The sequence below is a fragment of the Buteo buteo genome, chromosome 12 (assembly GCF_964188355.1).
Source record: "Buteo buteo chromosome 12, bButBut1.hap1.1, whole genome shotgun sequence".
NCBI classification, from domain to species: Eukaryota; Metazoa; Chordata; class Aves; order Accipitriformes; family Accipitridae; genus Buteo; species Buteo buteo.
This window is the reverse complement of record NC_134182.1, coordinates 8,956,246-8,972,636: the sequence shown is the minus strand read 5'-3', so window position 1 is coordinate 8,972,636 and position 16,391 is coordinate 8,956,246. Positions and strand designations below refer to the sequence as shown.

The following is a 16,391-nucleotide window of genomic DNA, read 5'->3' as shown; positions in this document are numbered from 1 at the left end:
CTGGTAGATTACTAAATTGCAGTTCACTAAATCCGAAGTGTACTTAAATATAACATACTTTGCTGTTCATCAGAAAAGTAGTTACTCAGCAGAGTACTTAACTCACTTTGAATACCAGAAAGGTAATTAATTGCCACATGGTATTTTATTGACATGATTAACATATTTATTTTAAGGATTGCCTTGTGGATGAAGGTGGGTTTTTTACTGAAGCTGCAGGTCCTGAACTTCAAAACAAGAATGTCCTTGAAGAGGGGAATGAAGCTGGTGAGTATTTAATGTAGCCATTTGTTACTTCATCAGTTACATTCCTGCAGGTATATGTTGAGGGTTGGTATAAACTGAAAACGTTTTGAATATGGATGAGGTACAGGCACTTCTTACTATGTATTGATTATGAAAAGGAATGAATTGAGGTTAACAGTAGCAGTATGTTCAAATTGGATTTTAATCTTGCCTCATTTTTTTCTCTCAGTCATTCAGATGCTTCAAGCAGCCGGGAGTTTGTTAAAAGAGGAGAAATATGTGCACAGTTACCCATATGACTGGAGGACTAAAAAGCCAATGATCATTCGAGCCAGCAAACAATGGTTTGTAAACACAGCAAGTGTGAAGGCTACAGCGCAGGTATATAATTTTGCTTTCTTATGGGACATTTAAAGACAGCTGATGCCATTTGGAATCAGCAAAACTATCTTGCTATAGCTCACTCCAGAATATGTTCTTCTCTAGGGTTTACAAACAGTAGTTGAAAAGTGTTAATTATTTGTAGAAGTGATGATTGTTATTGGGTTTTTGTCAATATTGATATAATCCATGATAAATAAATTGACTGACATATTTTTTCATTGTATTTACAGGAGATCTAAGTTTCTTAGAGCTACTGAATTATTTTCCCCAAAATATTTTTTAAAATACAATGTTTCAAGGAATTAAATCAGAAGAGACAATTTTATCACTGTTAAAATTACCTTTGTTGTTATGGTGGCCTTGGATGGCCTGACATCTTTGTTTGCTCCCCTATTAATTTTGCCACAGTCCTAATTTAAATAACTTTAAAACATATTTTTTTTTTAATATGCAGTGCACTTTGAAATTATATACATCCACACAGAAAACTCAGACCAGCACCTTAGGCTGTCTTGAGTAGCAGTGATTTCATTCTAAGTGGGGCATGAGTTGTTTATTCCTTATTCATCTTTATCTAGAATGAAGAAAAATACGATGGTTATTCAGCAGGGTTGGGAGCGAGTGGTTGCCCACACTCTCTAATACAGGCAGCATGTATCAAGGTGGGGTTTCAAAGTAAACAACAGCACAAGACACAATGAGCTATTAAACTTCAGATAGACATACTGATGCCATTTCTAACTTGCTTAAGGGTGCATCTGCTAGACAATCAGAGCTGGCAAAAAAACATTGGTTGTTCTTTGGGGAAATGTACAGTATATACAGTGTTCAAAATATGTTATTGAAGAGCAACATGCAGTGAAGTAAACAAAATAAATGTGACAGTTGCCCGAGAACATGTTATTCAATACTGGGAGTGGGACTGTAGACCTGTACCTTTTTTTTTTACTGGTAGCATAAACAGTGTTTGTCTGAATGCTGAAGCATGTTCAACAATTCACTGTCTACTTCATAGGAAGTGCTGAAAAAAGTGAAAGTTATTCCTACGTCTGCAGCGAACAGAATGCTCGAAATGCTGGACAGAAGGACCTTTTGGTGTATATCACGGCAAAGATGTTGGGGTGTTCCGATTCCTGTTTTTTATCAGAAGAACACAGGAGAATGCTTGATAAACAGGTATTTGTCTAGCTTTATATACTGAAAAATGAAAGAATGAGCACTGTCTGTTGTGCTGCAGTTATACAATATTATAAAACTTCTAACTATTTAAGTATGAATACATGCTTTTACTTGTAATTGTTTATACACAGAACTAGTTCAGCTATAAATTAAAGCAGTCAAAACCTCATTGCTGAAGGTGACTTGTATGTAAGTAATAGGAATCATTTTACTTAGATATTTAAGTTACCTGAAAAGTCTCCTTGATACTGATTGCTGCTTTCATTCCTCATCTTCAAATTAAGTGAGCTGGCAGTAATCACTGGCCTTTAAGTTTAAGCAAGGAGTGAAATGCAAGTTGTAGTTAGAATAGATTGCAACTGTAATTGTAGCACTGTAAATTGAACAGTACAGATATTTTGTCAAAATAGCTTTTTGCTATTGAATAAGTGACAATGAGATTATCTGAAGCTGAATAACTAAATTGATTGCAGAATAAGTAATTGCACTTTGTTTCAAAATGAAATTAGTGTTTTTGAAGAGCCAGCCTCAATAAATGTTAGTAAGTGACCTTTAACTATATGGTTTGGTATGTCTAGAGCTTCAGCTATGTGGTTTGGTATGTCTAAAGCTTCAGATGCTAGCCTTATTCTGCCATCTTTTGGTTAATAGTATCCAGATATTGCAAACACTGCATTTCAGGAGTTCCAGATTGCATTTCAGGAATTCAAATGTAATGTGGAGGAAATCCAAGCTATGCTTTAAAACAAGGAAACTCAACCAAATATGATCCTTTTCTGTCTTTTAAGGAGTAATAGAGTTCTGCTTTTACCCCTTCGGGAGACAGAGGTTTTCAATTGTGAATATCCTCTAAGACATGATTTCATAAAAATAGTATTGTGGAGTTCCATGTTCATTGTTCGTTTCCATAATTGTTTTCTGTCTTGAGATATGCCAGTGTAACTCCATTTTATACATCTTAACCTTACAACCGTTTGTGCAAATTCATTATGGGTAGTAAGATTGCATAGCTGGAGGTGAACTTAGTAGTGTTGCAGAACTTTTTTTATTCTGGTGTTGAATAAATATACTGCAGAGAGTTCAGCTTGTTTTCCAGAGGATGGACTGAGCTCATAACTATAGTAGTAGGTGAGGCTTAGGGTGTGGAGAGCAGGGAATGGACTTTAAGCAGTTAGTCCTTAGCTTCACCTAGCGTGACTGGGTGTGTAGGCGCACAGATATGTACTTTGACTCTCGCTCAGTAGGCAATAACTGTGAGAAAAGACCACAATAACCGTAGTCGTTTGTAGTACCTGAATAATGCTGACGCACATCAGGAAATGGATGGAGGCTCTGTGGGGTGTAAAATCATTTTACCTACAAAGATTGTTACCATATTAAAAAGTAAGTGTATGTTCACATAAAATGATGATTTCCAAGGAATACTTATTGTAGCCTGTCTGCAGAGTAGGGTTGAGTGCGTTACTTGGACTTGCTTAAAATTGTTAAATGTGTAGTTTAACAACAAAGAGTGTAATGAAAAACAGTTTAGCAGTTGGTAGTCAAACGGGAAGGGCACCATGAAGCAGTAGCTCCTTCAGAACGTAAAGGAGCTGACCCAGCTGGTACAGAAAGCATTTGAAAGGAGGGATGCATGGGAATTCCTTCAGGTTATTGTAAAATTACCTTGAAAGCCAGTGACCTGTATTAAAAAGCATGCCTGCATGTCTTTTGTAAGTGCTTGAGCTGTGTGAGATTATTGCTGGAGCTGTACGATATGAGGCAATTGGGGCATTCTGATGTGATAAACTGCAACAGTTTAACAACTCGACCTTTGTGTGTAGCTATTGGCCTAGCAGTCACCCATGTAGGTGAATGAACAAAGAAACAGTATGGCATGTTTGGTTAGAGTTGATCTGGTGAAAAAAGAGAGACATTTAGGAGAAAAAAAAAGAGACATATCCGATATGCTTGAAAAGTAATTTATTTCATTTGACTGACAGCTTCTGATGCTTACTTATAGTCAGTACTCTTAACTTATATCATATTTTACAGTAGAGGTGGAATTTTCAAAGAAAAGTTTAAAACACTCATTAAATATTTAAAGTTAGCCATAGCAAACTTCTGTACCGAGAGTAGGAAAAGTGCACAGAATATTGGCCTATAGAAATGACAGGCAAATTTAGAAAGCAGTCTGTCAATTCATAGGTCATTTTCCTGGACACCAGTTCTTATTGAAATAAACACCTAAGCCTAAATATTTTGTTGCATTTACAGTATCATTTTGAAAATCATAATCACAGTAGGTTGTTGACATATTTCTAACACTTAAGTTTCATATTCAGATTTTGTGAATAATTAATATCATTTAAAAAACAGTAAATAACTTGCATTTCTAAACAAAAACTGTTTTCTTACCTAAAATGCTGGATAAACGTGTTTCCAGTAGCAGCTGCTATGGAGTTTTTCAGTGGCTATCAAAAGTAACAGCATCTCCACTGGAAGTCAGTGTAGTCCACATGGAGTTGCTGTTACATTTGAGAGCACCAATGGTCGATCTTGAGTGATCCTGTTTCTGTATCACCTGTGAAAACACTTAAAAAAAAAAAAGTCCCTAAAATAAACAGCTGTTTCTCTCTGTTAAGTGAAAGTTTCCCCTGAATTTGCCATGTGAAAGGCTGCAGAAAGGTGCTCTTTCAAGATGCAACTGCTCGTGTCTTAACAGAATATTTTTCCCACACTGACAATCCTCTTTCTGACTTGAAAGCCAAGAGCTAGACTGTAATCTTGTAAGCAGCAAGTTTGATGCAAGATCTCCATGAGTCTTTCCCCTTTGCTGCTGTGACTCCCCATAGACCTAAAAGACATTTGATTGTATGACACTGTTGTCTATGGTTCTAAATTTAATACGCTAGTGATGATTAGATTCTTTATGTAGGGTATACCACATCATATTGCAATCAGGAGTTTAAAAATTATTATAAAATAATAAAACCCTATATGAGAGGGAGAGAAAAGACAGAACATTTTTTCATTATTGCCATTTTCATTAAGAGTATGGAGGTAAGATTCTGCTCAATTTTTCTGCATGAGTAGAGAAAAAAGACCTTAAATAGAATACAGCACAAATAAGCACTTATACTGTTTTGTCAACTTTCAGAATTTATTAGGTTTTGAGACAAAAAGTTCTGATTCTAGGAAATTCTGTAACTTGTGGAAGAGAAGAGAGAAAGAGCTCCAAAAGTAAAACGAGAGATTTGTAATTCCACTAGTAGCTCAGACCAGATAATAAATGTGAGATACATACTTTAATCTGACCTCATGCAGTATCTTCTTTACAAATTCGCTGTTCAGATACTGGTAATAATAAGTAGTATTGCAAAGGTTATTCTAATGCCTGAGGACTTTTGTCCCTTTCTCTGTGATTAACAAGTAACTTAAATTTCTGACAAAGAAAACCCCAGCCTGCTTATGAAGTAGATCTACCCTGCGCTCTCATGTGCTTTTTAAAATATTAAGACATTTCAGTGACTTATAAGCAATAGCAACTTACCATAACCTAAATACTTACTGCAGCAGTATCAACATTCATGTAAAAAAGAAGATAACTTGCTCTCTTTACTGTTGTTTGAAAGGAGGTCGAGAGAACATCAGGCACTGTATTCTTCTCTTGCCGACTATATCTTAATGCCACCTAATTTCTGTTAACACATTAAATAAGTGTTCAGTGTAATCAATATCAGACTTCAGAGTGATTGGCTGGTGTCATGGTAGCGTGAATTGCCGTAGAGGTTTCAGTGTTAAAACGTAGTGAGTGACACGTAATGCAAGTTCTTCTAGATAGTGTATGAATACAGGGCAAAGTTTTACAATGGTGTTTATTGCTAACTCGGTGAATTATCATGCTTACGTTGAAGCCTACCGATTATAAAGTGATGAGTAGTTATTTGAGAAAGGTGGTTTTCACTTGCACCTCACATAAAAGTACTTTGCAAAAATCTTCCTCCTTACAATATGGATACCTGAAATATATTCATTTCTCTCTGTTGGGGTAATAGTTTATCGTAAGGATCCTGGGAAAAGATTAGAGGAACAGGCTGGTTTTTTTTGTTTGTCTTGGTTTTTTTTCAAACTGTAGGAGGAAAAAGTCCTTGTTGAAATGGTATCCTGTAAATCTTTGGTCTTAACTATCTCCTTTTATAAAATACTTGTCTGTTAATGTTCACTTATATTCTGTAGGGAAACTGAATATAATGAAAAAAACTTGCACTGCTAAAATTTTTTTTTCCACTTGATTTGAAACTATGATAGAATTTTGAGAATATTGGTCAGTAACAAGTTAACTTCACAGTCACTGACTCCTTATTTCTTGTAAGTGATTGATAACACAAATCTGACCACCTTTTAGTTGTCTGAAAACTTTTATCTGTAACATAATCCTATCTATTAGTTCATGTGTCGTGAAAATGTGTCTTTGAAATAATTCTGCCCTTCGTGAATTAACAATATAAGCCTTTGCATTGCATAGTAATACACTTGGTAAAAGGTTAGTCCACAGTATGTTTTGTAGTAATGGTGTATCTGCAATGGTAGACAACTGTTGTGTGGCATTGGCAATACTTACTTACTGTAAATGAAGGCAGTCATTAGTCATTTTATGATGGTTTCCCAAGGGAGATTGATAGCAAGGTTCTATTTCCTTCTTGTCCCTCCTCCCGCCTCTGATGGAAAGGAGAGCAGTTCATCCTCACTACAGGTAAATACAGTTTGCACTAACACAGTGTTTCAGATCCTCCCCCTTGTTAATGCTCCAAATATTTGTGTGATAGGCCTGACCTTAATCATTATCTCTTCCATTGAGGAGAGATGTCATTGCAATTAACAGTTGTAATGTTGGAAAACTGGTGGCACTTCAGGCTGTATCTCCTTTACTTAAAGCTTAGAACATGTGACAAACTGAGGTTTCTGCTGCGATCGAACTGAATCCAGACAGTTGCTGGAAAACGTTGTTTGTTTGTTAAGGGTATATTCCTATGTGTTGTCCAAGGTAGCTGTTACTTTTGGTCTGCAGCTGGATTTATCACCTTTTAAAAATGCTTACAAACATGGATATCATCAAATACCTGTTGAATGTTTTAAGAATGTATAGGTTGAAAATGAATTAATCACTAGAGTTTATGTCACTCCACTGAACTGCATTTGCAATATGGAAAAGTTACGTGGAAGACAAGCTTAGTTCCTGTTTAAATTTTCTACTTGTTTTATAGGGCATGCTGGTAGCTTTTTTTTTTTTTTTTTTTTAAATACTGGTTACGGGTATGATTCTTGATTAGAAAAATTTTCTGGCTCTAATTTGAGGACAGAGCCATTAGCTGAGCACAGAATTGCTTCTTCCATGAATCACTCAACATGCACTAACATCTTATGTGGTAATAAGCACATTTTAGGGTAAATCATCTTCTTTTTAATTTAACTACTCTCTGTTCTGGTGGTGACTTCCATAGGTAAGACTTGGCCAGTAACAGGAGGCACTGAGACTGTGGAGGCAGCTCTTGAAATATTCACTTGAAGACAACTAGTTATCTATAATTGTCTTTAAAATTACACTGATAGTGTATTTGAGAAGAATCGAAGATGGAGCCTCCTGTTGAAAAGGAGTGAAAAATAATGTTGTGTATTGCTTTTTCTAAAATGCTCCCAGGTGCTATGGTCTGTGTCATCATTGAAGGTCTGGGTGTAAAGCCAGCCTCTTCAGTAGAAGGTACTGACCCTGCAAGAGAGAGACAAATTAAGTGGAATAGTTTAGTCTGGGCTGAGACAAACAAAGTTCTTGGCTTACTTGATTTTTTTTTTTTTTTTTCTTGAGAGCTTTCTGAATTTGAAGATTTAGCCTGATGGAGGCAAGACAATCAGGGATTTCTCAGCTGTCTGCCTTGAATTTACCAGAACTGGAGTTGTTTGCTTTTGTCTTGGAGAAGTAACGCTTCACAGTTGGAAGTATAGGCAAATAGGCCTCTGTGCAAATATTTCTGAAAGGAAAAGATACTGTTCTGAACGGGAGCTCCTAAATGTTGTTTTACCAAGATAAATGTTAGCAGTTATATTACAAAGCCATCAACTGTGTCCTATCTTTAAACTGGAAGGTGAATGACACCCATTCTAGCCTGAAAGGGTAAGAATGGCAGTGGTATGCTAGGTGGCTGTCGCTTTGTGAGTGTTACTGGTTAGTGATTTTTCTCTTCAGAAAACCTACTGGCATGTTCTACAGGAATTTACTTTGAAAAGTAGATTGATTGATTGATACAAACCTGTTGGTCTATCATTGCAATTTTATTCCCACAACCAAGAGCAGAACTGCATTTTCTTCTTAACGTTGCACTTCTTGTCATGTAATTAAGTAATAATTTGTTCTATGTCTTCTTAGAGAACATGGGTTTTCATGCTTAAACTCTGTAAGAGTCCACTAAATGTTGTAGTGATGTAGCTCAACTTCTTAGCAGTGCAGAAAAAATACTGTGCTGCAGTCCAAAACTGAGTGATGACACTAAAGAAGTTAGATAATTTTCCTTTTGTGTTTTCAAGATAATTATGCCAGATCATTATTTTACTTTTTCCCCTTTCACAATACTGTGTCAAGGAGTTAGTTAATTGATTAAATCTTCTTTTTTTTTGAGTTAAAAACAAAGCTCTGGTGGTTTGGGTAACACAGGTTTTAGTTTGAAGTTGGCAGGTCATGACTATCTGCTGTACACCTTGAATACAGCAGATGTCTTAAAAATCACCTCTTCAGCAAGTGCTCTGTGAGTCAGCAAGACAAAGTGTGTGTGGTTTGTTTTGGTTTTTAAGCTATCTTAATTTATGTCTAGACTTGGCATTAAATGATATTAAAAATCAGTTCCCCCTAGTCTTACCTACTGGGGACAATGATTGAATGTGTCATACATAGTGCACAGAACTGCATGCCTTGTGGTTGTTCACATCAGAAAAAATGCTTAGTAAGCTTTTTATTTTTCTTATTTCTGTAGTATCTATTTATTTCAGGACCTTTGTCTTGGCTGGTGCTATACCATATGAACTCATATATTGCCTTCAGAGCATATGTTGAACGGTCGTTTACGTCACTCCTCTACTGGGTACAGAAGTTTAAGTTTACCAAGTTATTGGGATTAATATACTTATATAAATGTTTCTTAAATTTTAAGAAATGTATTGCTAAAAAGGGGGAATCCAGGCAACCAGAAGTCTAATATATATGTACGTTATTCGAAACACTGCCACTTCCTAACTCTCCATTTCCACATGAGTTCTCAAGGTCCCTTTATACAGTGGAGAGAAGAAGCCTGTTGTCAAAAAGAGCAAATATTTGGGGGGGAAATAGTTGTTTGGTTTCTTTAAAGTCAAGGTCAAGAAATAGGAAGTGAAATGGATTTTAGAAGTTTTCAAGCTGCTGGCATCTTTTCTGAGTGCCCAGTTAGTTTTTTCTGCAAATATTCAATATTTGGAATACATGTGGGTTTCTGTATGTGCAGGTTTTACACAACCCTACCCATCTTGGAAGACAAAAGTAGGAAGTCTTTTTAATACAGGCAGAAAGCTCTGTGGAGTCTTGTCTGGATTAGAAGCTGGAAAATCACAGGTTTAAATAGCTTGATCTCTTTATCAGTATACCTCACCACTTTGGATCTGAGATATTGTAGAAAGGTATGATTAACTCATCAATGTGTAAAACTTATTTTTCCTTCTAACCCAGTGAAACTATCACAGATGTCATCAAAGTAGTGGAGCAGCAAGGAACAGATGCATGGTGGACCCTTCCTATTGAACAACTGCTATCAAAAGAGGCTGTAGCAAAGGTAATTTTTTGACTTCAAATACAGAAGGTGCTCAAGACAGTCCAGTCATGGGAAATAATATAAAACCTTCATGTATTCCTATGATCCTTTTCAGTCTTTTACCTTTATGAGAAGGTATCATGTGAAAGGAATATTCAGAAAGTGAGATCTGAGTATGGCAAAATACACACAATCAGATTTGTGCCATTAATTCAGGGCAGAGATCTCAATCCTCCTCCTCCTTTTAGTTGAGGAGGAAAGTGACATCCTAATTAACCAAATCTTAAGCCCAGATATATATTAAGTCTTTGTCATTAAAATAGATTAGAATTTTAATTTTGTTTTTCCTAACGTTTTATTGTTCCTTTAAAAATTGTGTTCTTAAGCTAGCACACAAACTGTAGTGTTACTCTGCCATCTCAGTTTTTTTGGTAACTTTTCCTTGTTCTGTTTTGGGGTTTCATCAGCAATTATCTGAACACTATTGTGAAAAGTTACCTAAATTATTTTGTGTTCACTCACAAAGTTGGTAGCAGAGCCTGTACAAAACTGGTGTAGAAACCAAATCTACTTTATTTGTAGTTTTGAAAAGCATTGATGTACTGAGTATTCTATTTGTATTATTTAATAATTGTTTTTCCAATAGGCTGGTGGTCATGATGTTTTGGATTATGTCAAAGGACAGGATGTCCTAGACATCTGGTTTGACAGTGGAACTTCCTGGGCTCATGTTTTGGAAGGTACAGAATTAATATGTTGATCTTTCTTTTAAAATACTTGGAGAACAAAATGTAACTGTTTTGCATGATGGTGTTGGTATTGGCAAAACTGAGTTAGGTTATGCCAGCAGCAAACTGGTTGTGACTTCTTGTAAAGCTGCTTTTGCTTGTAAAGATAAGGGCTTAATGTTGGCAAACTCAGTTTCAGCATAGTTGAAATTGAGATCTTTCTAATATTCTATTCTGAATGATTCTGCCACATGACATACCATATATCTTCTAATCACAATGTAATTTGTTTTGAGTATAGAAGTTTCATGACACAAATGGCCAACGTACTTTGTTGCTAGTTGGTAACACTTAAATTATTTTCAGTTAACAAATTTCAGTTTGTGCTTGTGCGTGCTATTTGAAGCAGAACAAAACTGAGATCAGCTTCTGAATTTAAGTAAGTTTTATAATTTGAACAGTGTAGGTGTACTTTTTCACTTCTGAGTACTTTCAGTAACTAAAGCAGTATATCGTGGCTTAAAATATTTATACTTGCTATATGCTATTTATAGTTCCTACTGCCAGTAGATGCTGCTCAGCAGGTAACAGATATATATTTGTATAAAAATACATTAAAAGTATACTGTTTGCCTGGAGGATAGTCCAAAGTCAGGAGTCCTTTCTAAAGGAGGAGTCTGGTCCCATACATCAAGTCTGTTGGACTTTAAACTCTTAGTACACAATTGTGTGATAACCATCTCGTTGAATTATAAAACACGTTAGTACCAGAGGTTTTATTTCTTAGCAACGTGGTCAGACAACAGTACCATCAGCAAACATTCATTTTCTAGAAGACCTTTACATATCTTAAAGTTCACACTCTTTAAAAATTTTTCTGGTTTGGTTTTGAAAAGTATAACAAAGTATTCTATGCACATTACATACTTGAATTCTTTAAGGGCTTAACACCTCAGTATGCAAAAACTACCTCTAATCCTGTGTAGAGGAAACACCTCATGTTGAATAGCAGAATAAAGACTCTTGATTCACTGTTGATTTGTGTAAGGCTCCTGTATGGATTCTGTAATGTCTAATAAATGCTGGGTCTTTCACAGTACAAACTTCTTTCATGGAACCATTAAAAGTTCCTCTTCTCTGTCTAGTCTTGCTGGAACTTGGTGTGTGTAAGGCATCTTCTTTTGCTGTCTGACGTGACTGGAGTGGCCCCACTAGTTCAAAAGTTGGGGGAAGGATGAACAAGCAGTGTGATCTTGTAAGCCTCTTCATCATCAGAAATGACACAAAAGTTGCATTACCTTTTTTCCTATGTAACCGAGGCTCCCAGCCACTGCCAGAAGTGGAAGTACAGTCTCAATGATTCATATGAAATTACTGTTTTAATTTATGAAAAATGCTCTTTGCAAGAGAAGTTGTTGAATTAATAGTTTTGTCTTGTATTTCCCAATATGCTCCAGCTTTTAAAACTTTTTGCAGAACTTCTTCCTATGTCCATAAAAATAACAGGCAATGCTTATAAACAGACTAACTGATGGGATTCTTTTCCAAAGTGCTTTTGGGGAAAAATGGATGAAATCCATGGAGAAATCCAAAATTGCTTACAGAATGTCATAATGGGAAGAAGAACTTCCTGTGGCTTAAATTCATGAAAGCACAGAGGCATATGGAAGCTGGTGTGCTACCTGTTACTTTTGTAGTAGATCAGTGATAACAGCAGTTATTGCTTGTTTTCTGATGACGGTGTCATGCATGGCAGTGGTTCTTTCGCAGCACATGAGTTAATTTCACGGCAACTGGAAGTGCAAGACTAATGTTTATAATTGTTTCACTCTACCATGAACTCAAGCGATTGAAAATAATAAATCAATGATCTGTCTGTTAGTAACCAGCAGGAATAAAAGGTGTTACAGATTTCCCTGCCAGTTCCAGTCTCACAAAAATAAGTTGATCTCTTCGACATCTCTGCAACTCGGGGAACTTAGGCCTGAGTTTTCACTGGACTTGAACTAGCTCTGTCCGAGCTTATTAAATGAGATGCAGCAGTTATAGAATTCATCCCTTTAGCTGATGGCCACACAGATTTCTTTCAAAAATATGGCAGGTTGGGAAGGGGGTGGGGAGGAGGAAGAAGAGAGAGATTCCACAATATGAGGTATTTGAACAGGCTAACAGAATTGCTCAGTGACAGCAAGCTCAATGCTTGTATGCTAAAGCATACACAGGTTGCATGGATACAGTCATATTTCTAACGCTTCCCTTGGTGCATTTCCTACCAGAGACTGGGCATAGTTCTCATGGAAATGACTTAAAGTTGCCCCTTTTTCATTAAATTATGGTTGGCTTCCTTTTTCCAGCCTAGGTGTGTCAAAGAGTACCACTTCTAGCTAAATGACAAATTAACCAAACCATTCTACATCAGCAGTGTGGCAGGTAGGAAGGTGTGACTTACTAAGATCAAAGATTTAGCTACTGTACTCACAGAACCAAAAATATACAGTTATAACTAGATTGTGTGTAAAATAAATACCACCCTGCCTGCACCATTGAGAGCAGATCCTCAAGTGCAATGTGCTCTGAAGAACCCACTGTTCTGGGGATACGGTTTTCTTCGTTAATGCTCTGTTTGCCCAGCACTGTTTTCACTGAACAGTTTATTGTTGTGCTATCCAATCCTGTTTCTTTCTTGCTACTCATGCCTCAAATATTTGTGAAAGAACTGTTTCCATATTCTTTTATGCAATGCTACAATTTAAGTCTGAATGCTTCATGGGTGAATAAATTCATTTTCGCAGTACTGCTGTGAGGTAGAAGAGTGTTAATATACAGCCTCCAAAAAGAAGGTGCGGTGAAAGCAAAATTTGGTTCAAAAACATTTGCTAGTTTTGAATACTCAGTGCTGTGGTGCCTAGGACATTTTCTTTTCTTTTTTGCTTTGAAGTTCAGTTTGTGTTCAGCCTTTTGATAGGGCTTATTTCAGTAGCTGGCTTTGGAGTATCCATTTTAGAGAGTTCTTTTCTGTCTTAAAATACTCTTACAGGTCTTGACTTTTTCCTCGTGGGCAGAGTGCCATCTGCACTACAACCTTGAGATTATTATTTTTCAAAATATTTCATATAAAAATACATAGTGGACTCTACTGCGATGCAATATGCCATGGGTAAAAGTCAGACAGCTTTTTACCCAGAGTTTTGTATCTCAATGATCGTGGTTTTCAACATCATAACTTTTTTCCCCTATCTTATTGGCTAATATTTAACTGAATGAATGTGATTATTTTACAACTTAGCTGTCTAAGGGTTTAAACTTTTGTGCTGACTGAGAGACTTGAATTTATCTTGGCTGATTCATTCCTGGCATTAAAATACAATATATTTAATCTAAAGTCAAAGTCTGTAAGATCAAAGATAGGGAATCTTGAAATCCAAACCAGAAGGATCATAAATTGTAATTTTCTTTAATGACCTATGTACTATATCTCAGTATAAAATAAACAACTGAAAGGTCCCTTCTGGGTTGCCGGACATACTCTTCCATTTACAAAGAAACGTGCACACTGTTCTAATTAATTTATGTATAACCATCACAACTTCAGTGAAATTGAGGTAGGGGAGCTACCTGTGCACTTAAAAGACAGGCTTTGTATATGCAAAACCCGTGTGTGTATTTTACAGAGATAAAATGTCCAGGCCTCCATTAACTTTGTAAGCTACATTAGCCAGCCTGCCAGATGTACTAGTTCCTGTCAGAAAAGATCAATGCAGTTCGCTGTTTGTAATCAGTTGTTGATTTAACTTCTTCTCTAAGTAGTAACTACTGGCATTTCCATGAAAAGTTCATTTCACTAAAACCAGTGACTAGTAGACTAGTTGTAAATAACAAATGTGTTGTTACAGATTTTCCAGTTATTTTCTTCCTTACCACACATACTTTTTTTTATCTTGTCCTGACAAGCATTTTTGCAGTCTGTTACTACAAAGGGTGATCTCTACTTATTCTACTTTTAAAACTCAAACTCTTTGTAGATTTTCTTGAAGGAATAAACAAATGTGTGGGTGGATGTTATGATTTTTAACACATTTTTCCTGTGCTAGCTGGAACTGTATGGCCTTGACCTTTGTAGTGTTGAACTTCCTTTTATTGCAGATGGATCTAAATATTGAAACTTCCATTAAGTTAAACAAATAAATCAAGTGTGTCAGCGGCAGAAAGAAGCATTGTCTCAGGGGTCCTAGGAAGAGGCTAAAAGGAGCTACTAGATAAAAACTGAATAGAGAAACTTTTGTCTGAATATCTGGAAAATTACACCACCAACTTTTAGAATCAAAACTAAATTCCTGCCAAATATGTGTATAATTTTGCACATTCATAGGCTTTGACTTGCATGTTCTGCTGTGCTCCACATTATTCTGTTCTCGCTCTGATGGTGACCTGTCTGGGATTGTTTAGGATCAGGAGGGACTTCTTGAGTTAGCAAGTCTTGTACCTTTTTGTACAGTGACTGAATTCCACCAGTAAAGCCAATTCCACCAGTAAAATTTTGCTGCCCTCCTTCAGCCCTGTGGAAAAGCTGGGTTTGCTCTTCTGCTTTTAATGTGCAGTTAGCTAATACCCAGTCTATGTGCCTTGTAGCCCATTTTTCCTCTGATGCCAACAGTACTCATTAGCTCCAGTTGTTCTTCTCAAGCATTCTTCTTTTTTGCGTATTTAGAGGGAATAATATTTCCACTCAGCCTTCACCTGCATAAGCTAAACAAGCCAGGCTCTTCCAGACCCCTCTCTCCCACAACAGGCTTTCTGTTTCACATGTTGTTCTAACCCTTTCCTGAAATTTTTAATCTCCCTGGAACACCGGTGACCAGAAGTGTAAATTCTGTCGCAGGTGACCTGTGGTCACTGCCAAAGCTTCCTGGTCTCCTCTGAAAATACCTGATGCCTTACACACACTAGTCGGGCATGTTACATCTGTGACTTGTATGCTTAGTAATTCCCAACTGTTGAAGTTTCAGGTCGTACCATAGATTTTTATTAATTCCAAAGTATGTGATCTTTTTTGGGTCTTTCAGTTTATTTAGGAGTACTTGGAAATTATTTTGAGAACTTTGTAAGAAGTCCTCTGAGCATGATAGCTTCTGTTTTCATAATTTATTATTTTGTTTGGTGGAAAGCAAGCTTATTTGTTAAATTTTGGAGTTCAGTGAGTCTTGGATTTTTAAAAAAATTGTGATACTAATGAATCACTTGTATCATGTTCAAGTAACCATACACCATTTATTAAAAGTAACTTACCTACTAGGTGTAAAGAGCAGAATAAGTTTCGGAGATTTTCTGTTAAGTGTATTACTTGATTGAAGATATAGGCTGATATTTTAAACAAAATCTTCTGTTTTTAAAGGAGCAGAGCAAAGAGCAGATACATACCTTGAAGGAAAAGACCAACTGGGAGGTTGGTTTCAATCCTCTCTATTAACTAGTGTGGCAGCAAGGAAAAAAGCACCATATAAGTAAGTGCGTGGATTGCAGACACATTGCTAGTTCAGTTATTAAATATCGAGCTTTTGATAGTGTGGACAGTAGTGTATAAACAAGAAAAATCAAGCCAATACCAAGTATCTGATTTATGTTCTTACATTTTCAGTATAAAGCTTTTCTCAGATTAGATTGTAATGGATTTATTGTTTAAATTTTTTCCATCATAATTTTAATATATATTTTCTTTCTCAGTCATTTACGTATATCCTATTACATTATCAGAGACAGGTCTGTTCTTTTGCCATCTCTCCCATTCCCATAATCAAAGTGATTATTATGGGAGGTGCAGTATCAAAATCTCCTAAAATCATTGACTTGTGAATTGAACACTAGGCTGTAATGAATTCAGAATCACTGTGTGTATGTCTTATATGGAGGCTGTGACACACTTTGTCCCCTGGAAGATGAAAAGCATAGGGAAGGGTAATATGTGAGTCAGTTGCAAGGAGGCTGTGCAATTTGGGAAATGTATTGGCTTAAAGAGGAAATAATACTTCAGTCTTTAATTCATCTG

General features: G+C 36.3%; 1 protein-coding gene across 1 annotated transcript in view; it reads left to right on the top strand.

Moving 5' to 3' along the window:
• Positions 1-16,391, top strand: part of IARS2 (isoleucyl-tRNA synthetase 2, mitochondrial) — a 29,722-nt gene that overhangs the window by 6,974 nt on the left and 6,357 nt on the right. Inside the window, exons 10-15 of the mRNA XM_075042614.1 lie at positions 177-267; positions 476-627; positions 1,646-1,806; positions 9,539-9,641; positions 10,267-10,360; positions 15,741-15,849. Of these exons, the coding sequence (XP_074898715.1) occupies positions 177-267; positions 476-627; positions 1,646-1,806; positions 9,539-9,641; positions 10,267-10,360; positions 15,741-15,849 (710 nt within the window). The remainder of the gene's footprint in view (positions 1-176; positions 268-475; positions 628-1,645; positions 1,807-9,538; positions 9,642-10,266; positions 10,361-15,740; positions 15,850-16,391) is intronic.